Source organism: Myodes glareolus, chromosome 19 (assembly GCF_982192425.1).
Source record: "Myodes glareolus chromosome 19, mMyoGla1.1, whole genome shotgun sequence".
Taxonomy (NCBI): domain Eukaryota; kingdom Metazoa; phylum Chordata; class Mammalia; order Rodentia; family Cricetidae; genus Myodes; species Myodes glareolus.
Genome location: NC_142044.1, coordinates 51,767,719 through 51,792,213, shown reverse-complemented (window position 1 = coordinate 51,792,213; position 24,495 = coordinate 51,767,719). Strand labels below are relative to the sequence as shown.

The 24,495-nt window shown below is 47.3% G+C and overlaps 3 protein-coding genes across 12 annotated transcripts in view; 2 read left to right on the top strand and 1 right to left on the bottom strand.

Annotated features, from left to right (window-relative positions):
- Positions 1-13,147, top strand: part of Syce3 (synaptonemal complex central element protein 3) — a 31,162-nt gene extending 18,015 nt beyond the window's left edge. For all 4 annotated transcript variants that reach the window (XM_085678823.1, XM_048444828.2, XM_048444829.2 and 1 more), the window contains exons 2-3: positions 3,437-3,545; positions 12,878-13,147. In XM_085678823.1, the coding sequence (XP_085534949.1) occupies positions 3,437-3,545; positions 12,878-13,035 (267 nt within the window). In that variant the 3' untranslated portion in view covers positions 13,036-13,147. The remainder of the gene's footprint in view (positions 1-3,436; positions 3,546-12,877) is intronic.
- On the bottom strand, positions 13,042-22,106 carry Klhdc7b (kelch domain containing 7B). The gene has a single exon (XM_048444830.3). The coding sequence runs from the start codon at positions 18,720-18,722 to the stop codon at positions 15,012-15,014; it is 3,711 nt and encodes a 1,236-aa protein (XP_048300787.3). The 5' UTR covers positions 18,723-22,106; the 3' UTR covers positions 13,042-15,011.
- Cimap1b (ciliary microtubule associated protein 1B) lies at positions 22,091-24,481 on the top strand. Of its 7 annotated transcripts, XM_087899180.1 has the most exons (7): positions 22,091-22,253; positions 22,620-22,761; positions 22,978-23,181; positions 23,412-23,516; positions 23,630-23,751; positions 23,986-24,126; positions 24,255-24,481. In XM_087899180.1, the coding sequence occupies exons 1-7, from the start codon at positions 22,106-22,108 to the stop codon at positions 24,464-24,466; spliced, it is 1,074 nt and encodes a 357-aa protein (XP_087755306.1). In that variant the 5' UTR covers positions 22,091-22,105; the 3' UTR covers positions 24,467-24,481. The 7 variants fall into 7 exon arrangements, with proteins under 7 accessions (XP_087755306.1, XP_087755305.1, XP_087755307.1 ...); XM_087899179.1 differs by having other exon boundaries at positions 22,978-23,516; positions 24,255-24,392; XM_085678834.2 differs by lacking the exon at positions 23,630-23,751 and having other exon boundaries at positions 22,136-22,253.
- The last annotated feature ends 14 nt before the right edge of the window (positions 24,482-24,495 follow it).

Here is a 24,495-nt window from a genome sequence, read left to right as displayed (position 1 = left end):
TTTACAGAAGCTTTTCGGTTTCAGGAGGTCCCATTTATTAATTGTTTTTCTCAGTGTCTGTGCTGCTGGGGTTATATTTAGGAAGTGGTTTCCTGTGCCAATGCATTCAAGTGTACTTCCCACTTTCTCTTCTCTAAGATTCAGTGTGACTGGCTTTATGTTGAGGTCTTTGATCCATTTGGACTTGAGCTTTGTGCATGGTGATAAATATGGGTCTATTCATTTTTCTACATGTTAATATCCAGTTATGCCAGCACCACTTGTTAAATATGCTTTCTTTTTTCCATTTTACATTTTTTGCTTCTTTATCAAATATTAGGTGTTCAAAGATGTGTGGATTGATATCTGGGTTTCTATTTGGTTCCATTGGTCCCCCTGTCTGTTCTTATGCCAATACCAAGCTGTTTTCAGTACTGGAGCTCTGTAGTAGAATTTGAAGTCAAGGATTGTGATGCCTCCAGAAGTTCTTTTATTGCCCAGGATAGTTTTAGCTATTCTGGGTTTTTTGCTTTTCCAAATGAAGTTGAGTACCATTCTTTGGAGGTCTTTGAAGAATTTTGCTGGGATTTTGATGAGCAGACTATATTTTCTTAACACGTCAACACAAAGTTTGCGTTTTTATTGATTGTTCTTTTTTTTTGTTGTTGTTGTTGTTTGTTTTTTGTTTTTTCGAGACAGGGTTTCTCTGTAGCTTTGGAGCCTGTCCTGAAACTAGCTCTTGTAGACCAGGCTGGTCTTGAAGTCACAGAGATCTACCTGCCTCTACCTCCCGAGTGCTGGGATTAAAGGTGTGTACTGCCACCACCCGACTTCATTGATTCTTAATATATTTTTGTGCAAATAAATTCACTCTCATATCACCATAGCAGCAAAGATTTCCCCGTGACCAGTAAATATGTCTTCTGCTGTAATCATCTCAGCACTCAACTTTGAAGAGACATTCATCATCATTTATGCCCCAGCAATGCTTAAGCCAGCATGAGCAGACCATCTATGGCGGTTCTCCAGTTGTTCCTATCCTGGGCATTCCTAGATATTTATTTGTCTTATTGTCATACCCAAGGTTCCACCATCTTCCTTTATGCTGTTTATTCGGTGTTTTTGGGGCTTTCCTCTTCGCCTTATCCCATGCATTCCTCCAAGCAGTGTTGTCTTCAGGTATCTGCCGTCATTCATTCTCATAACATGGCTGAAGTGTCTTAAGCGCCGTTGCCGAATTCTGTAGTTTGCTTCCTTCTGTAGATGGAGATGTTTCTTATATCTCCATCAAACCTCAAGCAAACAGTTAACTTTGTCTATCTGGGAAGAAACCTCAGTTCAAAGGAGGGAACTATTTCAGACATCAAGAGACAGATAGGGATAGCGAGGGCTGCATTCCAGACACAGGAAAGGTTTGGCCAGCAAGAGACATAACGACAACAACAAAATTACAAGTCTATGAGACGCTTCTCTTGAGCTGCCTTCTTTACAACTCTGAAACCTGGACAGTGAAATGCTCCTCGGAACAGAGCCGAATGTGTTTGAAATGGCATGTCTCAGGAGGATTCTAGGAGCCACAAACATGATGACATTGAAGAGATATTAGCTTGGTGTATTAGTTTACTTTCTTGTTGCTGTGATCAAACACTGACCAAAAGCAATTTGGGGAGAAAAGGTTTTATTTCATCTTACAAATACAGTCGAAACCAAAGGAAGCCAGAACAGGAGCTCAAGCAGAAACTGAGGCAGAGACCATGAAAGAATGCTACTTACTGGCTTGCTTAGCTACCTTTCCTGTATAGCCCAGGACTACCTGCTTAGGGATATGTAGGTGGGGGAGGGGTTTCTGTCCCACCAGCCAGCTCCCAAATAACCACAGAGACTTCTTTTTAAATATAAATGTTCGACTGACAGCTTAGGCTTATAACTGATTAGCTCTTACAGCTTAAATTACCCATATTTCTTCTCTACACCCTACCACACGGCAGTACCTTTTTTCAGTACAGTATGTTCATCTCCTGCTTTCTCTGCATCTGGCTGGTGACTCCTCATGCCTCCACCCTTCTTCCCAGCGTCCTCTCAATCTACCTCTCCTGCCTAACCCTTTTCTGCCTAGCTATTGGTCTGTTGGCTGTTTATTAAATCAATAAGAATAATGCATATTCATGATGTACAAAAGAATTATTTCACAGCAGGGATGTCACCACCCACAGTGGCCCTCTTAAATTATGATTGCGGAATGCCCCCAATGGGGGCTGGAGAGAGATGGCTCAGCAGCTAAGAATACTTGATATCCTTGCACAGGACCTGGGTTCAGTTTCCACCAACCACATGGTGGCTAACAACTATTCATAATTCCAGTTACAGGATGTTCAGTGTCTTCTTCTGAACTCCATGGGCACCTGCACTCATGTGCACATACCCCCAACACAGACAGACAGACGACGGACAGACACACACACACACACACACAATTTAAAAATAATAAAAATAGGCGGGCGGTGGTGGCACACACCTTTAATCCCAGCACTTGGGAGGCAGAGGAAGGCGGATCTCTGTAAATTCAAGGCCTGGGCTACAAGAGCTAGTTCCAGGACAGGCTCCAAAGCTACAGAGAAACCCTGTCTCAAAAAACCAAATTAATTAATTAATTAAAATAATAAAAATAAATCTTTAGGACTGGAGAGATGGCTCAGTGGTTAAGAGCATTTGGATTCAATCCCCAAGACCCACAAAGCAGCTCATAACTAACTCCAGTTCTACAGGATCTGATGCCCTCTTCTGGCTTTCTCAGGTGCTGCATACACAAGATGCACAGCTGTGTATACAGGCAGATAAAACACACACACATAAAAATAGATAAAACTTTAAAAATCATGTTAAATTAAAAATCAATCGATCATCTTAAAGAAGAAAGAAATTTTCCCACAAGCTTGCCTACAGAACAATCCAATGGAGGCAATTCTTCAGTTGAGATCTCATCTTCCCAGATGTGTCAAGTTGACATCTGAAGCTAAATATGACACATAACAAGGGTCAAAGAGCTGGGCAGTGGTGGTGCATGCCTTTAATCCCAGAACTTGGGAGACAGAGGCAGGCAGATCTCTGTGGGTTTGAGGCCAGCCTGGTCTACAGAGTGAGTTCCAGGACAGCCAGGACTGTTACACAGAGAAACCCTGTCTCAAAAACAAACAAAAACAAACAAAACAAAACAAAAAACAAAAAACAAAAAATAGAAAGGATCAAAGAAAGAAAGGAACAATCAACACATGTTATGGTCTGTGTGGACCCTCTCACACATTTCCATCTAACCTGCACAGTACCTCTGGGGCATAAGACACGTATTCAACCCTTGACAGATAGGGTAGCAGTTGTTCGAAGATTGCTCTGTGAGCTGTAGGGTGGGAACTAAAAACGCCAGTGTGTCCCATGCAACTTCCTTTTGTTCACTGCTTAGATGGCTGACTCTGATCCTGGGGAAAGAAACTATGATAACATGCTGAAAATGCTGTCCGACCTGAATAAGGACCTGGAAAAGCTATTGGAAGAGATGGAAAAAATCTCAGGTAGGCTGTCTTCCCAAACAGGATGTCTTCCTCTTCTTTCCAAGGCTTCCTTGTCCCCTTAACTTATGAACCTATATCAAGTGCTTTCTCCCATAAGGGCTTCCCTAACATTCCTCCAACTTTATAGCTTGTAACTATCGATAGTTACAATGATTGGCTCTGAATTATTTTGATTATCTTTCATGTGATTATATCTAACTTCTACCTATGGACTGTTATCTTCCTGAGAGTAGAAAGAGAGACATGTAACTGGCATAGCGCCAGGTACTAACTCACATGTGTACCACATGGCAAGCGCAGGTCATTATTACACTAGAGAACAGAAGCTGAACAGTCTGTCTGTGAATTACTTAAGTTGAAAGGTTTGGAATGATCTTGATAAGATTAATGAATTACTGAAAATGGGAGGCACAGCACCATGAAATAAAGCAGCAACAGGATGTATGTATATATTTATTTATTCTTGGGAAGGGATATTATATTGTTATTTTACTCAGCATGTTTTCATGAGGCAGTAGCAACAACATTATAAATTCATATGTTCTTAATTCAGAATGATTCCAGAGGCAAATTTCTGAGTTCTAGGCCAGCCTGCTCTATTTAGTGAGCTTGAGGACAGCCTGAGCTACACAGAGAAATCCTGTCTCAAAACAAAATAAAAAACTTTAAAAAATATACATATGTCTTTAATCCCAGCACTTGAGAGGCAGAAACAGGCAGATCTCTGTGAGTTTGAGTCAGCCTAGTCTACAGAGTGAGTTCCAGGACAGCCAGAGAGAAACCCTGTCTTGAAAAACAAAAAAATAAAACACAAAAAATTCTTATTATCTGGGAGCCCAAATTTTGCTACAGAAAATTATTGGGGAAGGATGTTTTCTAGGGCATATATACTTTACTCAAATGCAAACAATTTTGGAGCAAGCAAGATGACTGAGTGCGTACAGGCACTGCAGCTGAGCCTGACCACTGAGTTCAACCCTCGCAGCTGAAGGGGTCAACTTCTGACCGCCACACATGCACTGTGGCACCTGAACATGTGCACACCAACACACAAAGTTTTGAGTAAATTATTTATAGCAGATTGTAAAGTTTTCTGTTTAGAAATGTTTGCAGGGGATTTTTGGGCCTGTATATATGTATGTGTACGTATGTATGTATGTATATATATATATATACATATATGTTGTGTGTGTGTATGAACATTTTAAATACATTTTAGTTATCCTCTTCTAAAAGGTCTGTAATTCATTTTCCACTACAAATATAACTCATTCAAACAGAGTAGTATCACACACCTGTAATACCAGTCCTCAGGTAGGGACCATGGCAGCCGGTGGGCACCATGACAGCCAGTGGGCATAGCAGCTAAGAACATGCAACTTGAAACACAACCACAAGGCAGAAAGAGCTAACTGAGAATGGCATGGACTTTTGAAACCTCAAAACCCATCCCCAGCACCATATCCTCCAGCAAGGCCACACCTCCTAATCCTTCCCAAACCAGTCGGCCAACGAGGACTAAGTATTCAAATAAGTGAGCCTATGGGGCCATTCTCAGTCAAACCACCACACCCATTTTAACTCATGGAGTTCTGTGTGTGTGTGTGTGTGTGTGTGTGTATGTGTGTGTGCACGTGTGTGCATGTAAATGTTTGTGTTAGATATGTGTGTGCATACATGTAGAGGTCAGACTGTGTCCTCTTGGATCACCGTCTGCCTTATTTTTTTGATACAGACTCTCTTTGAACCTGAAGCGTGTTGATTCAGCTTGACTAGCTGACCATCAAGCCCTAGGGATCCCCCTGCCTCCACAGCCCTAGAGCTAGGATTACCGCATGGACCTCCGTGCCCAAAGTTTCACATGACAACTGAGGATTGAATTTGGTTCCTTGTATTATTTACACAGGAAGTACTTTCCCTGAACCATCTCCCCAGCCTCAACCACCTTTGGAGAGGGGAGGGCCTCACTATGTAACATAGGCTGGCCTGGAACTCAGTGTGTAGATCAGACTGGCCTCCAACTCACAGAGATCTTCATGCCTCTGTCTCCAGAGTGCTGATGTTAAACGCATGTGTCACCACACCAGGCCACCATGAACGTCTTATAGCTTATTTGATAGCTTAGCTGCATTGTTATATGCCAGGTTTAAGAGAGCACAGTGTCACACAGCTGTTGTTGATGTTGTTATCATCACTGCCATCACCATTCAGGAAGGTCCCCTTCCTCAGACCTCTTTCATATTTTATGCTTCTGGGATTTCCAGTAACAGATTCATTTACTTCATATTCTGTTTGGATTTGTGTTAAAACTGAATGTTATGGTATTCATTAGATCTTTGTTTTCCAGGGCTAGGGGTTGAACCTATGTTCATGTGTGAAGTAAATGCCATATCCCAAGCTCCTTCGATCCTTTACATTAGTATGGACAACAATGTTTTGTTTGTTTGAGTTTCTTTGAGAAGTCTCACTCTAGCTCAGGCTGTCCTGGAGCTTGCTGTATAGCTCAAAATGGCATCTTAATTCCTAGTAATCCTCTTGCCTCAGCCTCCCAAATGCTGGGATTACAGACATGAGCCACCACACCGGGCTGGAAAAGTGGTATTGTTTCACCAGGAAGTGTTCTGGTTCTAGCGGTGACACCTCAGGTTGTTCGGGTACTCATTAAGGTTTCAGCTTTGCAGTAGTTTCTAGACTTTTGTCTTTTTCCTTTTTCTTTTCTTTTTTACTTTTTTGTTGTTTTTTGTTTGTGTGAGATAGGATCTCTCTACATAGCTTTGGCTGTCCTGGAATTCACTGTGTAGACCAGCCTGGCCTTGAACTCAGAGATCCACCTGCCTCTGCCTTCTGAGTTCTGGGATCAAATGTGTATGCCACCATACCTGGCTTCTACATATTTTTCTATGCACATACTTCTGTAGTTTTGTTAGAGATATCCTATTAGAAATGGATATTTTGGGACTGGAGAGATGTCACATGGTTAAGAACACTGACTGCTCTTCCAAAGGACCCTGGTATAATTTCCAGCACCCACATGGAAGCTCACAACTGCCTGTAACTCCATTTCTAGGACTCTGACACCCTCACAGACATACATGCAGGCAAAAAAATAAATAAATAAAAATAAAATAAAAATAATAATTTTTTTAAAAAGAAATAATGGATATTTTTCTACTTTATTTGCTCACTAATACTAGACCACAAGAAGGTTGCACAGGTCTGGCTATTTAGCACCCTTAATATGTTATTGGCAGTGATAATACAACCTGTTTATTATGTATATGTTGATATCTTTTCCACATGATCTTATTTACCTCTTTTAACAATTTTAGGGGGGATATGTACCATTATTATTCCTATTCTGGATGAGGCAACTAATGGTAGAATGTGATTAGCAAGTGTTCAGTGCCCTGGGTTTATTCCCCGGCACTAGCGCTACCTCTTTTCACACCCTGAAAAATAAAAACAATGTACCTAAATCCCAATAAACAGCTCATTAGGTACATTTTTTGCCTTTGAAATTATTTCTTGTGATGATGTTGCTTAATCATCTCCCTCTACCTAACGAAGCCCCCACCCCTTCAGTTTTCATTTTATTGTCGATTCTGGAGCCAGTGCACTGAAGGAACTGTAAATTTTTGCTAATTCTCACTTCAAAATCGTCACAGCTTTTCTGCTCACTGCTCTTTTCCAAAACGACCCCTCGTGGGTTAGGGTTTTACTATGGACACATCATATTCTCGACACCTAAGTCAGTATCTGCTATCTGTTGCTGCAAAACCAATCCAAGAGGCTGGACACCAAAGCATTTATTGTGGCCATCTTTAGGGTAATGAATCTGAACTCAGCGTAGCTGACCTGTTTTGACTGATTCTCCCAAGATCACAGTCACCATTGCTTCAGTCTCTGAACTCTTGACTGGGTACTGGAAAATCTGCTTCCAAACTCACATGTTTGTTGACAAGAAATTTTATTTCCCCTTCCTTTTTCTTCTTTCTTTTGGAGGTTGTGGCACTAGGGCCTTGGGAATACTAGGCAAGTAGCGCCCCCACCACCACCCGAGCTACAGTTTTGGCAGGAGGCTTCTCTATGTGGCCTCTCTGTAGGACTGGCCTCAACTTTGCCTGCCATTTCTCTGTTACAGCATATACTGTTTACTTCCTCCTCAGCGTGTCTCACACTCTCCAATGCCTTGTATGCTGATTATCTGTCTTCTCCCACTGCAGCTTAGCATGGACTTTTCAGGAACACAGATTTGTCCACTGTATATCCTATATGTAGTGCCAGAGCTGCCTTGGCAAATGGCAGCACAGAATGGCAATCAGTAAATTGTAAATGAATTGAAACCTCAGGAAATTTTTTTTTTTGGTTTTTTGGTTTTTCAATATATAACAGCCCTAGCTTCTCGCTTCCCTGGAACTTGCTCTGTAGACCAGACTGGCCTCGAACTCATGGAGATCCTCCTGCCTCTGCCTCCCGAGTGTTGGGGTTAAAAAGATTTCTGAAGTGAAATGTGTTAATACACTCCTGTAATCCTAGCGCTTGGGAGGTAGAGGCGGGGGGGGGGGGGACAGGAGTTGAAGGTCGTTCACAGCTACTTAACCAGGTTGAGGGCAGCCTGAGCTACAGGAGACCCTATCTTTACAAAACAGAACAAGACGTATTTCTGGAGAATCTTCTGATTCATTCTTCCTATTCTATATATCTAAAATATTTCTCTTGGATCAGAAAACAAGAGGGTTATGCAAGTAACAGAATGACTTGCTATCTGATTGATTTGTTCTCCCTTACAGTGCTGTGAGCCATTTCGCCAGCTAACCTTTACCAGTGATTCTAGCAACAAGCATGGAGGGGCTTCCTTGTATTTAAAATACAGATGACGTCAAAGTTACTTGCAACTGCAGAATGTTGTTGTGGGGGTTTTGTTTGTTTGTTTTTATTTTATTTTGTTTTGTCTTTGCTCTTTGGCTCTTACTCTTTGGGGGCCCACCACCCAACTGCCAAATAAATCACACACAGAGGCTTATTCTTTTTTATGAATGCCCAGCCTTAGCTTGGCTTGTTTCCAGCCAGCTTCTCTTAACTTAAATTATTCTGTCTATCTTTTGCCTCTGGACTTTTATTTCTGAATATCTTTCTTTACTTCCTCCTTGGCTCGCTGTGTAGCTGGGTGGCTGTTCCCTGATGTCCTCCTCCTCTTCTTGCTCCTCCATCATCTCTTCCCAGATTTCTCCTGTTTATTCCCACTGCTATTGGCTGTTCAGCTCTTTATTAGACCAACCAGATGTTTTAGACAGGCAAAGTAATACAGCTTCAAAAAAGTAACAAATGCAACATAAAAGAATGCAAAACATCTTTGTATCATTAAACAAATGTTCCACAACATAAATGAATGCAGGACATTTTTTTTAAATGTAGGCCATCTTTAACTAATATTCTACAAGAACAGAATACACCTGTTCTTAACTTTTATTGTAAATATTTTTATTTTATATGTATGGATTTTTGCCTGCCTGCGTGTATGCCTTGCACTCTGTTTGCAATGCTCAAAGAGGCCAAAAATGAGTATCAGTTCAATCTCCTGGGACTGAAGTTATAGACAATTGTGACTGGTCATGTCAGTGCTGGGAATTGAACCCCTGACCTCTGGAAGAGCAGCCATGCCCTTAACCACTGAACTAACTCTGCAGCCCCCAAATATTCTTCATAGAGGAACCTCCTTGGGAATTTTTTTGTTTTTATTTTTGCTTTGGGTTTTTTGGGGTTTTTTTTAGTTTTCTTGTTTTGTTTGTTTTTTTGGTTTTTTTTTTTCAAGACAGGGTTTCTCTTTATAGCCCTGGCTGTCCTATAACTCACTCTGTAGACCAAGCTGGCCTCAAACTCACAGAGATCCGCCTGCCTCTGCTTCCCTGAGTGCTGGGATTAAAGGTGTGCACTACCACTGCCCAGCTCCTCCTTGGAAATTTCTCTCTTAGGATAGCGTTCTTGTTTCAGTTTGTTTGTTTTTGTTGACTTTTTTTTTATTCTGGAAGTTTTTATTCTTCCTATGTTGGGAATCAAACTGAAGCTTCGTACAAGCTACAGAGGGTGTGGTGATTTGAATGAGAATGACTGCATAGCCTTGTAAGCTTGAATACTCAGTCCTCAGTTAATGGAAGTGTTTGGGAAGGAGTTGGAGGTGTGACTTTGTTGGCCCAGTCAGCATGCCATGCTGCAGGAGTACCTTCCGCTGCTTCAGCCAATAGTCGCTGAAGCACAAGCCCACAGTGCTGTGGGAGCGCCTTCCGCTCTGTCAGCCAATAGCCGCTGAAATACCAGCCCACTGGGGCGTGGTATATTTCTCTTTAAAAGAAGAGCGGCAAGCTCGGCTCGGCCTCTTGGTTCCGGCTCCTACTCCCGGCTCCTGCTCCAGCGACTAGGCTCCCTTCCTGACGGTTTATCGTGTATGTAAGTTTTACCCCCCCCAAAATAAATAACCCCTTAAAACATAACCAGTGTGGGATTGATTCGCCATTAATGCCAGGCCCAGACTCACACACACTCTCTACCTGCAACTTGTGGATCAGATGTGAGCTCTCCAGCACCATGCCTGCCTGCCGTCACACACCATGATGGTCACGTCTCACCTTCTCACGCTGTCAGCAAGCTCCCAATTAAATACTTCCTTTAAGAGTTGCCTTGGTCTTGGTGTCTCCTCACAGCAATGGAGGTAACTGAAACAGAGGGCTCAGCTCCAGAACAGAGGTGTGTTCAAGAGCCTGTTTGTATCTTTCATGGACACTGACCTTACAAAAGAAGTTTTTTTTTTCTTTCTCTGCTTTGGCCTAGGAAGCTCAGAGGAGTTTGAATTCTAGGTGCTGTGGGAAACTATGTGGCATTTATTTTGGGGGGGGGGTTACTTTTATCCCCTGATGTTATTTTCCTTCCTATCTTAAGTCTTCGTCCTGAGTACTTGAATTATTTATAGTAAAAGTTTCTAATTTTGGCCAGGTAGTGGTGGCACATGCCTTTAATCCCAGTACTCAGAAGGTGGAGGCAGGCAGATCTCTGTGAGTTTGAGGCCAGCCTGGTCTACAGAGTGAGTTCCAGGACAGCCTGGGCTGTTACACAGAGAAACCCTGTCTCAAAAAAAAAAGTTTCTAATTTTAAGCAATTCTCCCCTGGGTATCCAGTTTCATTGCTCATAATTCTACATTTCACAAAATATTGAGCATGAATACAACCCAGCCAAGTCCTTTGACAGTTAGGACAAGGGTCACCTTTCTTCTAGCTCCCAATTAACAGTCCTCATTTCCATCTGAGCTGTCATAATAATGGCTTTACCATCTGTAGGTCCCCAAACATCCTGTCCAGGATTACATATATTCTCTCTGCAGACAGAAGGTTTGTCTCTCCAAATTCCTCTTTTCTTCCTGAACCAGAATTACTTTTTGTTTTGCTTTTCGAGACAGGATTTCTCTGTGGCTTTGGAGCCTGTCCTGGAACTAGCTCTTGTAGACCAGGATGACCTCGAACTCACAGAGATCCGCCTGCCTCTGCCTCCTGAGTGCTGGGATTAAAGGCGTGTGCCACCATCGCCCGGCCAGAATTACTTTTAAAACTCCATTCATGTCACTACTGTATCATGTACTTCTATTATGTGCTTCAAAACTCTGGCCACCTCTACCCACCACCAGAGCTGCTCCCATACTTCCAGGTGTTGCTATAGCAACACTCTCCTGGTTGGTACCAATTTCTAACTAATCATCTGGGGGTGCTATAACAAATGACCACAAAAAGATGGCTTTAAAAACAAACATTTATTTCTCGTGGTTGGTCCTAGAGTTGGGAAATCCAAAATCAAGTTGCCAGCAAGTTATCTGGTGAGAAGTCTCTTCCATGTTTGTATGGTCATCCTCCTCCTCAGGGTGTCCTCACACGGCCAGCTGCAAGTGCTGTGTCTCTCCCATGAGTCATGAGGCCTCTACCCTGACTACTGCACATCTCCCAGAGGCCCATCCTATGCATTAACTTGGGACCGTATTTCAGTAATAAATGTAGAGGTATGCATACCTTCGGTCCATAATATATGCTAAGTGGTTCATATAGTGTCTGTTTGGTTCTCACTGGAAGCTACTAGGTGGTCTCTTATCTTGTGAATGAGGAGACTGAGTCAGCAAATTTGCTCCCTTGTTTACGGTCACATAGCTAGCAGGTAGAGGGATGGGAAGCAGACTCTGCTCTGGTTTCCAGATCCACGTGTCATCTGCTGCCAGGGACTTGAAAAGGTGGTCTGCAGACCCTTTGTGCTAGAATGAGTCTCAACCTGCTAGATAAAAGCTGTCGTGGAATGATCCAGTGGTCGACATTGTAAGTGTCCCAAGTGCCACTCCTAATTCAAAAATTAAAGGCTCCCCATGCTAGTAATAGAATCATATAAACTCTGTTGAGACCTGTAAGTAATTTTTCCATAACTAAGTACATGCTTCTCTCCACTACTTCGAGTCTGTGATGAAGTGATGTTGCTTTCATATATGTACACATGCTCATATCTAGCACTAATCATTTTCCTGTAATCTCATTGGTGAATTTCCTCGAAGATATAATTTCCCAAAGTATCCAATACTTTTCACCCTAGTAGAAGAATTCTAAGGGACATGTCTGCTGTGTTCAGACCATGTTCTGTACAGTCTAGAGGGAAGTGCCGCACCAGAAGTGGATGCTGCAGAATGGATTCTGCACACACTTCCACTACACCTGCACAAGAAGCATGTGCTCACTTAGACGGTCCAGCTGCACTCCAGTTGTCTGAGGAAGAACAGAGATGCTTGTCTGTGTGATGGTGAATGCTCAAGGATGCCTAACAGTGAGGCAACCTAACCTCTGGAGGAGAAGACCTGCCCTGTGCCTTACTGATGTCAGGGACAGGTAGAAAGGTGTCTCAGGTCACTGGGCATGAGAAAACACATCATTCGGGTCTCGTGGGTCTAGAAATGGTTGGATTACCTTGAGCATGTAAGCTTGGGTAAAAATTATGACTTTTTAAGAGTCACTGTGCAAACCATTAGCTGTGGACTACAGACAGGTAAGAGCCCATGCTTTGCTCTAACTTTTCTGTCATTCCATATCAGACTAATCTCCAGCTTGTTACTGCCATAGGCTTAAGTACTGAGACCTTTAGGAGGTGTCATTGTTGCTATTGTAGAAAGAAGTTTTATAGGGGGTTTATAGCACCCTCTCAGCTTTCTCTTCTTGGGATACTTGGTGTCCCTCAGGGTCTGACCCCTAATGCTGAACACAGTGCCCCCCACCCAGAGCTTCAGCACCTGTCACCTGACTGGACCTGTTTGTTGTAGTGCAGGCAACCTGGATGGCCTACGATATGGTGGTCATGCGTACCAACCCCACACTAGCAGAGTCCATGCGCCGGCTGGAGGATGCCTTCCTCAACTGCAAAGAGGAGATGGAGAAGAACTGGCAAGAGCTACTCACCGAGACTAAACGCAAGCAGTAAGCCACCATCTGTCACCAGCCTGAATGCAGAAGCCAGGGGCATGGGTTCAGAGGCCCAGGTGTGTAGCTGTGTGCACGGCACTCGTTTCTCAATAAACTTATTTTCAAGCAAACCCAAGAGCTCCTCTCTGTCTTGCACTACGATTGGCACAACTTCATATCAGACTCTGTGAGCAAAGAACGGTGTGTGAGGGAGACGCTTTCAATGGTAACACCTGCTGGTGTCAGTTGTCCTAAGTGCAGAACAAAAATAGGGGGGGGAAACGGAGCTGGTGAGACTGCAGACACAGGTGCTTCCACTCAAGACTGAGTCCAGTCCCCAGGACCACGTAAAGGGATAAGGAGAAGAGCAACCCACAGAGTTGTTCTCTGGCCTCTTCACAATACACATGGCACATGCATTTCCCTCACAATAATAATAAAAAAATCATTTCTTTTTAAAATATTTTATTATTTTATGTGTATGGATGTTTTGACTGCATGTATGTTTGTGAACTATGTGTATTTAGTGCCCACAAATATCAGAGGAGGATGTCAGATCCCCAGGAATGAGGCTACAGACAGTTGTTAGCCACTGTGTGGATTCTAGGACTCAAACCTGGGCCCTCTGGAAGAGTAACCAATGCTCTGAACACAGAGTCATCTCTCCAGCCCCTAAATTTCTTTCTTCTTTTTTTTTTCAATGTAGAAAATGGCCTAGTTGGGACAAATCAGGTTGCAGGCCAGGACAAGTAAGAGTACTCAGATTTGAGCCGGGTGGTGGTGGCACATGCCTTTAATCCCAGCACTCAAGAGGCAGCGGCAGAGGGATCTCTGTGAGTTCAAGGCCAGCCTGGACTACAAGAGCTAGTTTCAGGATAGGCTCCAAAGCTCAGAGAAACCCTGTCTTGAAAAACCAAGAAAGAAGAAGAAGAAGAAGAAGAAGAAGAAGAAGAAGAAGAAGAAGAAGAAGAAGAAGAAGAAGAAGAAGAAGAAGAAGAAGAAGAAAAAGAAAGAGTACTCAGATTTATCTACCTGCCTAACGTGGGCTTCAGTAGTTAGCCTCAGACACCGGGCCAGATGGCCACTGGCGCTCCTGTCCCCACAGACCTCCTGGATGGCAGGTGTTCAGAGGAGTATTAACTGCCTCTCCTGCTTTACACAGCTAACAGCAGGTTTAACTAGAGTAAGTGCAGGGCTCATCTAGAAAGAGCTTGAAAGAAGTGGTGTTGGGTCCCAGAGAGTTTGAGAGAGGCTCACAAGGTGCCAAACCATCCTGACCCAGTCTGGGCTGGGACTGTGGGTAGCAAAGTGATTATCCAATCAAGGAATAAGATATTGAAGTGCCATTCAGACCCAGACTCTCTTGTTTGTTTTTGTTTTTTGCTTTGTTTTGGTTTGGGTTTTTTGTTTGTTTGTTTGTTGTGAGATAGGTTTCTCTGTGTAGTTTTGGCTGTCCTGGAACTTGTTCTGTAGACCAGGATGGCCTAGAACTCACAGAGATCCGCCTGCCTCTGCCTCCCAAGTGCAGGGAGTAAAGGTGTGTGCCCCACCGCCCAGTCAGACCCAGACTCACTCCTAAAGGACCTCAAGATAGCAAAAATCCCAGAGTGAGGATGTTTCCTGAGAAACTTTGTTTCATTTTCCATCTTGGGAGAACACAGGAAGTTCAAAGAGGTTTCCAACAAGTACCAAAGAATCCCACAGACAGGGTTGTGATGAAGTCAAGACATCCTAAGCAGGTCGGCCCTGGGACCCAAACCACCAGGGTATAGGGGGAGCCAAGAAGGGACCTAGAGAACCAGGGTTGGCAGGGGAGGGCGCATAGAAGAGATTCATTTCAGATAATTAGCAACCCTTAACTTGACAGAGAGCTTTGGACACAAAACAGAAGGTTCTGCTCCAGGTTTCTTCCCCACACCCCGGGTCCACTCAGACCCACCCAGAGAAGGGTTTCTCTTGAGAGCAGACACGCAGTTCTGTTTTTTCACCCAGAACTTAGATTGTGGTCTGTAACCAGGTCTTGGGGGGCAAAGTCAGAGTGAATGGATAGAGGACCCCCTTACTTCCCAGGGGAAAGGGCTGCAGCTCCTTGGCCTGGAACTGGGCAGTCCCCTCCGAAACTGTGAAGGTAGCCGTGACCTGGTGGTTGAGACAGTAAATGGTGTTGCCCAATACTGTGCAATGGAGCGGGGCAGGGTCAGGCAGGGGCAGGGAGGCAGCTCGGCTCCAGGAGCCTGTCACTGTGTTGTAGCGCATCACCGCAGCGCCTACGCCCCGCAACAAGTCAAAGCGGTATAGGAAGCCGCCTAGTGCCACCATATCACTGGAGCGTCGGTGGCTGGCACTATAGGGGCACTCATCCCATGAGTCTTTCACTGGGCTGTATCTGAGCAGGCGGTAGAAGAGATGACCCCCCGTGACATAGATTTCTCCTCGGCAGACCACAGCCTCATGGGCCACAGGGAAGGTGCCTTCGGGGAGGGATGCTCTCAAGGTCCAGGTATCTGTGCGCGGGTCATAGCGCTCCATGCTGTATAGGCACTCACCACCAATAGCGTAAAGCATCCCATCCAGAGCCACCAATTTGAGCTGGGCCCGGGCTTGCTGCATGGGCCGAACCTGGCTCCAAATGTTGGTCAGAGGGTTGTAGCAGAACACCTTGTTAGAGCAGACAGCCTTGGCACCAGAACCTCTGATGCCACCTGCCAGAAACAGATAGTTATGCATAGTGCACAGCCCACATCCCCGGAGTGGGACCTCCTCTGGTACTTGAATCAGGGGCCGCCACACATTCTCTTGTGGGTTGAACACATGCAGGTATGTATGAAGATGCAAATGCTCAGGCCTGGTTGCAGGCGCGTCCTCACCATGAGGGCCCCTTGTGAGCCCTGAGCGGCTCACCTGATAAAGGCTGGGCAGCTCGAGGACTCCCAGCACTGTCTGGCCCTGGCAGGTCCGCAGGTTCAGGATGCGCTCCCTATCGGCGCCACTCAGCTGTCGGTAGAGGTGTGGGTCTCCCAGGACATGCAGCAAGTTGTTGCTCATTAAAACATAGGTGTCCTGGGCTAAGCCCAGCTCTCCACGCTGCTGGGCAAAGGCCAGAACCTCCAAGCAGCTCCCTAGATCTAGCTTTGGCGGCCACAGCGCCGTTGCTCTGGTAGGCTGCGAGCCCTGTGAGCGGGACTTCTGAGGCCCCTCCACCACTCCCCAGCTGCCAGGCTTCTGCAGAAAAATCATAAGCTTTTGTGTCTCTTTCTGTTTCTCTGTGAGGACGTCCCTGCTGCCTGAAGGTCTGGTTCCCTCCTTTAGCACCTGCCCCCGGGGCTTCTGGGATACTTCCTGAGTAAGTATCTGTTCAGAGCTCTGAGCTAAGCTACGTTTTCTCCGTTGCCGAGGCTGAGGGATGGGCTGAGCTTCCTGATTCATAGTAGATGGGACAAGACCAGGCTGTGCCGGCGCAGGGAACTCTGGGACAGCTTCAGGCTTCACATCTGGGACCAGAGATTCTTGACTTTTCTCCTTGGTTTCATCTGCTCTGGGGTCCCGAGTGGAAGACTCACTAGCATCCACGCTCATCGGCTGCGTTTCACATCTACCCTCAGCTTGGCCCGCTGGACCTACTGGTGTGACTAAGATTGACGGTGGTCTGTGTTTGTCCTGGAGGCTGGAGATCGCCCCTGCAGAGGAGGTACCTAACTGTCTACCGCCCAAGTATGCGGATGTGCTGGGCTGAGCAGTAGTTTGAAGATCTACCCTCGGGGTACTACCATCAGCCTTTTCTTGCCTAGGGAAGGGGTGACTTCTAAGAACCATGGTAATAAGGTTTCCCCAGCTAGCTGAGATTCGGCCCTCCAGGGAGCGCTTGGAGAGGCCCACACTTGACTCCCGAGACGTAGGTCTTGGTTCACTGTCGACTGCAGGAACCTGAGCTACAACTAGGGCAGAGGCTGGGGTTGGTGGTGATGTTGGGGATGGGGTTGGTGTTGAAATTAGGGTTAAGGCTGTGACTGGAGTTAGAGATGGGGTTGGTGTTGAAATTGAGCTTAAGGCTTTAACTGGGGCTGAGGTTAAGGTTGGGGATGATATTGAGGATGGTGCTAGGATTGCTTCTGGGGCTGAAGCTGGGGCTCCTGCTGAGGCTAAAGTCTGAGTTGGAAGGGAGGCTGATCCCGCTTTGAGATTTTCACCACCAGAAGGACCCTGGTTAACCTCCAGAGACAAATTGTTTAAAGGAGCAAGGGTAGAGACTGCGTGTGGAAACCCAGGGCTGGAACGTACTGCCGTGACAGAGGATGGAACCAGCTCTGTATTCCGGGTCAGAGGAGAGGCTGGAAGATTGTGGGAGGGGGTGCAGCTGAAGCCACCAGTGGACTTTGTCTTGTCCAGCATAAGCACAGCCCTCTGGCCAGCAGCTGGACCTCCAGCTATCTGCTCACTTTCCTTGCCCTGACGGGAGCCTCTCCCTTGGCTAATGAAGTGACCCTCTCCTAATTTCTCCATCTTGCTCTGGTCAGCAACTTGGTCCTCTTCACAAGCCTCAGGGTGCAGCTCTTCCGGCAAGGGGCCTTGGGAGGACGTGAAGTTGCTGATAACAACAGCTTCCCCGCTCTCCCGGGACCAGGCTTCCTCACCAGTCAGGATCCCCTGAGTCTCCCGAGGGGCAGGGGACCCAGGCTCCCTGTTCTCCCTGTCCTTAGCCCCTGAGCCTGCAATGCTGGCGGGAGCAAGCTGAACGCCGCTCCTCCCACACATGTCCCCGGAGTCCACCCGAGGTCGGTTCCCCATAGCATCAGCGAGGACCATCTCCTCAGGACCCTTAAGCCCCCTGTCTGAGTGGTGCGGTGAGGGACCTGCAAGGGAACTGCTGGTGGAGATGTCCTGAGTGGCCGCAGTTGCCAAATCCACAGCATCCCACACACTCACCACAGTGCCCAGGCGGAGGGGGTCCAGCTTTAGAGGACGGCAGGGTCGGTCTCCTGATCTGGCACCAGGCCGCCGACGCCTGCGCAAGCTGCCTAGGCTTCTCCCCAGGGGCCCAGGAGTCCCCACAGCCAGGTGCCACGGGCTGGTGTCCTGTTGCTCTGTATGGACGAGGCCCTGTTGAGCTGCCCCCTTACTAAGGGTGCCAGCTGCCGCCACTTGCATCTCTGTTTTGCTATCAAGACTTCGAGGAGTAAAGTGAATCGTGATGGGGACAGGAATATCCCTTGCTTTGCTGTGGCCCTGGAAGAAAGTTTCTGGTTTGGGTGGCTCCCTTCTTTTCTTTCCCGTGGCTGCTGGGGTGATCCCTCTGCTGGCCACCTCTCCAGGTGTCTTGAGTGAAAGCCAAGCATCCGATTCCGCACTTCTGCCTCGTGATGGCTCTGGGTCCTGGGCCCTCGCTATAGCTGGTCTTCTCTGGCCGTCTCCGGGAGCCTCTGATTTCTCCTGTCCTTTGTTCTGCCCCTCACTGGCATCACTGTCCTTGGACTTCGGGTGCAGGGCCAACTTGTGTCCTTCAGCCTGAACCCGTTGCACACCCAGAGGTATGGGCGCTGATCTGTCTGCCTCCTGGTCCTGCCTGGAGCCAAACCACTGCAAAGTCAGTGCTATGGTGGCTACCACAGCTAGTGCCAGCAAGGTGAGTACAGCCCCATCCCAGTCGTCCTCTCCGTCACCATCCCAGCCCCAGAGGGGCCCACTGACCTCTCCAGCACCCTGGAGCATGGTGCAGACCGCAGATGTGCTGTGAAGAGCCTGTCTGGCTGACAGCTATGCATGCCCCACACCCAACCTGCGCTGCAGGGCTGGGCAGATGACACTGGAGGCATCTCACCTAGAGACAGCCCCATTAAGGTGGACTGACTCTCTGGGCCCTCGACGGATACCTACGGGCAATCAGGTTTGCAGGCTTGTCAGTAAACCGAACTGGCCGTTATCAGGAAATCCCATGGCCTACAGCAGCCTGCCCTTGGCTGTGTACCCCAGTTCTGCCCCTTCCCCTCCTTCTTTGCTCAGGGTCCTAGGGGCAAATGAAAGTATTCCTGGGCACCCTACCAACCTTTCACCCAACTATCTTCTGCCTTAAAGACCCTCGTACCCCTCCCCCATTCGTCGTCCTACACCCTTTAAGCTATGTAAGAGTTCTGACAGGGAAGGGTTACCACACAGGGAGATGCTATCTCAGGGCTCAGCAACATGATGCTGCCCCGATGAAATTACCAGAAACCGGAGAGGCCAATTCCACCATGGCCACCAGGGAAAGGTGTTGCGGGGGGGCCGTTGTTTTTGGTGGGTTTTCAGGCTGAAAACGGAGAGCCTGGGATGAGGGTTGTAAGAGTTCCCTTCTGGGTGTGAGACAAGTGCAGGTCTCATCCTCCCTCCTCCATCAGCTACCAAACATTGCACCAATAAAGAGATAAAGTCCCAGTCAAGGGGAAAAATAAAAGTGAGAAAGAAGGAAGAAAACCTAAACTTTATATCTCCCTCTCTGTGGCCAGTCTTATTCCACCCTAACCTAAATCTGGAGCCTCCTGGCTCCTTTTACTACCCTGTTCAGGGACTGCCCCGGGGTCCCTCAGAAAAGCTCAGGGCATAGCCTGCCTCTCCTGCAGTCACTTCATTAAACTGTAGCTAGATCCTTCAGAAACCCTCTCTGCCCCGGTGCCCCACCAGCCCAGTCCCTAGGACTCCTCTCACTCCCAAGCCGTTCCTATCTGAACCAAAGCACACTCATCCCACCTCTTGGCCCAGTTTGGTTCTCAGGGGCTGCCATGTGGATACTCCACTAGGCATAGCACTCGGTATTTTTGGGAGGGGACTTCTCAGTCTGCTCATCACTGGAATCTATCTCAGGAATGAGTCTTAACATTTACCAGGAAGACCCAGACACATAGAAAAAGAGACTGGAGTCCCCACAATAAAGGTAGCTCCCTCCTCCAATAGGAAGTGGACCTTTTCTTTCTCTGGAACACAATGGACCCAACCATTCCTTGATTCAGGCATCGAGGAGGTGGCAAGAGTGTCCCTGGCACCTAGCCTGGGCTCTGCTGAGCCTCAAATATCTCATCTGGCCTGGTCCCATCCCAGCTTCCCATAGAACTATTAAGTAACAGTGAGAGGTTGGGGTGAGCCTTACACCTTAAGGTGGACTTCGACTGGCAGAGGCCTTTCTTGCCATTATTCCCTGTCCCAGACTCAGGCTCGATAGTTCAGTTTGATTTGTGGTTAAGTTTGAGATCCTGGACCTTCGACAGATAGAGCTGCCACTTTCCCAATGCCTCTTTATGGGCTAGCCAGTACCTTGTCAGCTCCGCACAGCTTCTGAAGATCTGGGGCAGTTAAAGGGTAAGGGAAGTCACCGAGGGAAAGTAAATGCAGAAATCAATGCAAACCACAAAGAATGAGGGTCACTTAGGGGGCTCAGGAAGGAGAGGTAAGGAGATATCTTGGGCATTTTTGGCCAGTCTGATCTAGGTCGTGAGTTCCAGGACAGCTAGAGCTATGTAGTAAGACCCTGTAAGGAAGAAAGGAAGGAAGGAAGAAAGGAGGGAGGGAAGGAGAGAAGGAGGGAGGGGGGGAGAGAAAGAGAGAGAGAGAATCAAGATCTACCATAACAAAAACTAATAAAATAGAAATGTAAAATACAGTTGCCGGTGGTGACTCACATCTTTAATCCCAGCACTTGGGAGTTAGAGGGAGGCAGATCTCAGCCAGTTCAAGGCCAGCCTGGTCTACAGAGTGAGTTCCAGAACAGTCAGGACTGTTACACAGAGAAACCCTGTCTCAAAAAACAATAAGCTGGAGGGATGGCTCAGCGACATATGTAAGTCAATTAATGTAATACAAACATAACTGGCCTAAAAGACAGAAATCACATGACTGTCTCAACAGATGCAGAAAGGCTTTTGGCAAAATCCAATATCCTTTTTTGATAAAATACCCTAGGAAACTAGGAACAAAACAGACATATTTTAACACAAAAAGACTATATATGACAAACATACAGCCAACATCATACCAAGGAGAAAAGACATAAAAGTATTCCACGAAAACCAGGAACAAGACAAAATGATTGCTTCCTCCACTTTTATTCAACATATTCCTTGAAGTCTTAGCCACAGCAATAAAACAAAAGGAGTAAAAGTGGACACAAATAGGAAAAGACAAAGAACCCTCAATTTGCAGAATCTATACATAAGACCCTAGGGATTTATCAGACAGACTCAGAGAGCCAACCTGCCATCACATCCCACGTGCTGGAATTTCAGGTATGCCCCATCACACCTGGCCTGGTGTCTAATTTTGTTGGCTATTATTTTTGCCTTTACCAAGCTCCCTCCATTGTCATTTTTTTACAAATAGATATTTTATAATTTTGCCTATAATTTTGTTAGTATCTTTTTGTTGCATTTTATTTTAATTGAGACATGATCTCTTTATGTATCCCAGGCTGACCTTGAACTTGAAACCTTCCTGCTCCAGCTCTGAGGGTTGGAACTACAGGCTTACTCCACCACTGATTTCTTTTCTTTTCTTTCTTTTTTCTTTTCTTTTCTTTTTTTTTTTTTTGCTATTGTTTGGTTTGGTTTTGGGGTTCTCCCCCACTTGTAAAATGAATTTTAAATGTCATTAAACATTAAAATTTTTATTAACATTGAGGTTATCTTAGGGCTATAATTTTTTTTCTCTGAATACAACTTTAGCTGTAGCCTATACAGTTTTCATCTCAAGTATTTTATATCAATTATAACTCGAGGTTTGAGTTTACTTTTGATCCCAAAGTTTTTAATTTTTTTTTTTTACTTAAAAAATTGTTCACTGAGAATTTGTATTGGAGTGTGATTTAATCATACATTGCCGCCTCTCTATTCAACTGGTATTATTTTCTGGCCAAAACATTAGGTTTTGCAAATATTTCGTGGGCTTACATAAATACATAAATAAATTGAACTTTCTATATTATTCCTTTTTTCTTAAACTTGGGGGGGGCTTGTTTTTTTTTTTTCTAAACTTGTTTTTGTCCGCAGATTTATCTAATTCTGGAATGGGTGTGCTGGCCCGCGGCCCGGCCTAATGTCCATCCAGCACAGTCTCAGCAGTGGCAGGAGATGATAGGGCTGAAGGCCCCGGAGGGTGGGGCCAGGCACTTGATCTGGTTGCCAGGAAGCAAGACGGGACATAATGGGTCTGAGAGTTTGATGAGAGTTTGTCAAACTGCCCGGCTTTGCTTTCTCAAGAGGGTAACCACCGTAGCAGGTTAGTGCATCTCCAGACCTTCCCTCGGAGCATCCGGTGCCCCTACAAGACCCCTCCCCAGGACATCCTTTCCCAACACCTCTAAAACCCCTCTCCCACCCAGAAACTCCAGATCATTCTCTTTCCAATGTCTGGGTCCAAACTTGGCCTGTAGGTAGTCAAACACTGGTACTGAAGGCCCTGGGATAGGAGGCCAGAGATGACTTTGAAGCTCGTTCCTGCCCCAGTGCACCCCGCCTCCCAGCCTAGGAAACTACTGTTTGTTTTCCCGGTGTCATGGGATACGTGTTCGGCCTTGCGGTCGATCGGTCGTGCTGGCCCGGAGTGGAGCTAGGGAAGCGCGTCTCCTCCGAATTCTGTCCACAGGTGCTGCAAGCCCTAAGCGGCCCCGCCTGCGCCATGAGCTCAGAGGTCTGGGTCGGCACTTGGCGGCCACATCGGCCCCGCGGCCCCATCGCGGCACTCCACAGAGGCCCGGGGCCCAAATACAAGCTGCCACCGAACACCGGTAGCAAGGGCGGATACCCGGGAGGAAGTAGGGAAGGTGGGACTGTGGGCGGTCTACACTGGTGCCAGGAATCCAAGAACCGGAGGACTCTGCCCCGGAGCAGAAAGGGAGGCAAAAAGATTATGGGTTCTGTGCCTTGGTGAAGTGGGGGAGGGAAAGGAGCAAAGCTGGCAGCAGCAGGGCGCTGCGGAAGGTGACGCGGGGATGCTCCCGCAGGTTACATTCTGCACGACCCATCTCGGCCGCGCGCCCCCGCCTTCACCTTCGGCTCGCGCCTGCCCTTGCAACACACAACCTGCGGGCCCGGGCCGAGCCACCTGGTGCCCGCCCGCATGACGGTGCGCGGAACCGATGGCACTCCAGCCTTCTCCATCTATGGTCGCCTACGCCACACAGCGCCCGTCCTCACTCCGGGACCGGGTCAGCACCCTGGGGCACGGGTCTCCCCAACGTGGAACTGCCTCTAAGAAAGCCCACTGGGAAACTCCCCACCCAAACCCAGAATCCCGGGAACCTTCTACCTATACCCAGAAACCCGAACCTCAATGTGGCTCCAATTTCTCTCAAGTGCCAAGACCCCAGGCTAGGCTCCCCATACCTCACCCCCAGCCCGCCCCAGTTCTGGCCCACACTCTTGATCCATTCCATAGGCAGATACTTCCCAGAACGCGCGGGAAACGCAACGTACCCCAGTGCCCCCCGGCATACCATCGCTTCCCGAAACTGGGGCATCCTCTCGAAGCAGCAAACCCCAGGTGAGGCCAGAGGGCTGTATCCAGCACTAGGGACCTTCCCACACCCCAACCGGCAGTCTGCCATAAAGACAAGGCGATTGGCCCAACATAACCTCTTGTTGGCTCCTCCCTAGGCCCTGGGTCCTACACTGTGCCTTCGCTCTTGGGTCCTCGTGTCATAGGCAAAGTCTCAGCCCCAACCTACTCCATCTATGGCCGCAGCGCTGTGGGCAGCTGCTTCGAGGACCTCAGCAAGGTGGGGGAAAGAGCTGCCAGCTAGCTGAACGTCTCTAGTAATCAAGAGAGTCAGTAGAACTGGGGGTGGTGAAAAACACCTGGCATTCTACCACTTAGGAAACTGAGGCAGGAAGATTGTGGGTTCAAAGTCAGCCTGGGGTACATAGTGAAAGTCTAGCCTGAGGGAGGGAAAAACAGGATTAGTAGTCCACAAGGAATTGAGGCTAGACTCAACATCCTGCTCCTGTCCTAGACCCCAGGCCCCTGTGCCTACCACGTTGTGAACCCAGGGGTCTACAAGACTCGAGCCCCGCAGTTCACGATGCTGGCACGGACTTCGCTACCCCAAGAGAGCACTCAGAAGCCAGGACCCGCAACCTACAGCGTGGACGAGGTGGTCTGGAGTCCAGGGTCACGGGGCAGGGGGTGAGGGTCTGAGGACAGGGTCCCTGGGGAACAGGCGTTCCTGTATGAAGCCGAACAGCTGGCTTGGTAAAGTCAGCAGCATCTCCTGGCCCACAGCACCGGAAGCCTCGTGGCTGGAGCTTCGGGATCAGGCACTCAGACTACCTGGCCCCCATGATACCGTACCACGTGGAAGACTGACTCTAGCAGGCGCGCATCGGCCCTCGGTTGTTTTCTTAAAGCTTTTCAAGCCGGCGCTGTGTGTGTGCTTCTCTTTATGCGTGGTTCGGCGGGTGAGGGGTGGGGCAGATGAGCGCGAGCGTCGATAGTCCTAGTGGCGTCTGAAGTTTGAGAGTGT

Coding starts and splice junctions, on each gene's coding strand:
- Klhdc7b (XM_048444830.3), bottom strand. CDS start 18,722: ATGCTCCAGGGTGCTGGAGAGGTCAGTGGGCCCCTCTGGGGCTGGGAT.
- Cimap1b (XM_087899178.1), top strand. CDS start 22,106: ATGATAGGGCTGAAGGCCCCGGAGGGTGGGGCCAGGCACTTGATCTGG. Junction 22,254..22,619: donor GAGGGTAACCACCGTAGCAG/GTTAGTGCATCT, acceptor TTCTGTCCACAG/GTGCTGCAAGCCCTAAGCGG. Junction 23,517..23,985: donor CTCGAAGCAGCAAACCCCAG/GTGAGGCCAGAG, acceptor CTCCTGTCCTAG/ACCCCAGGCCCCTGTGCCTA.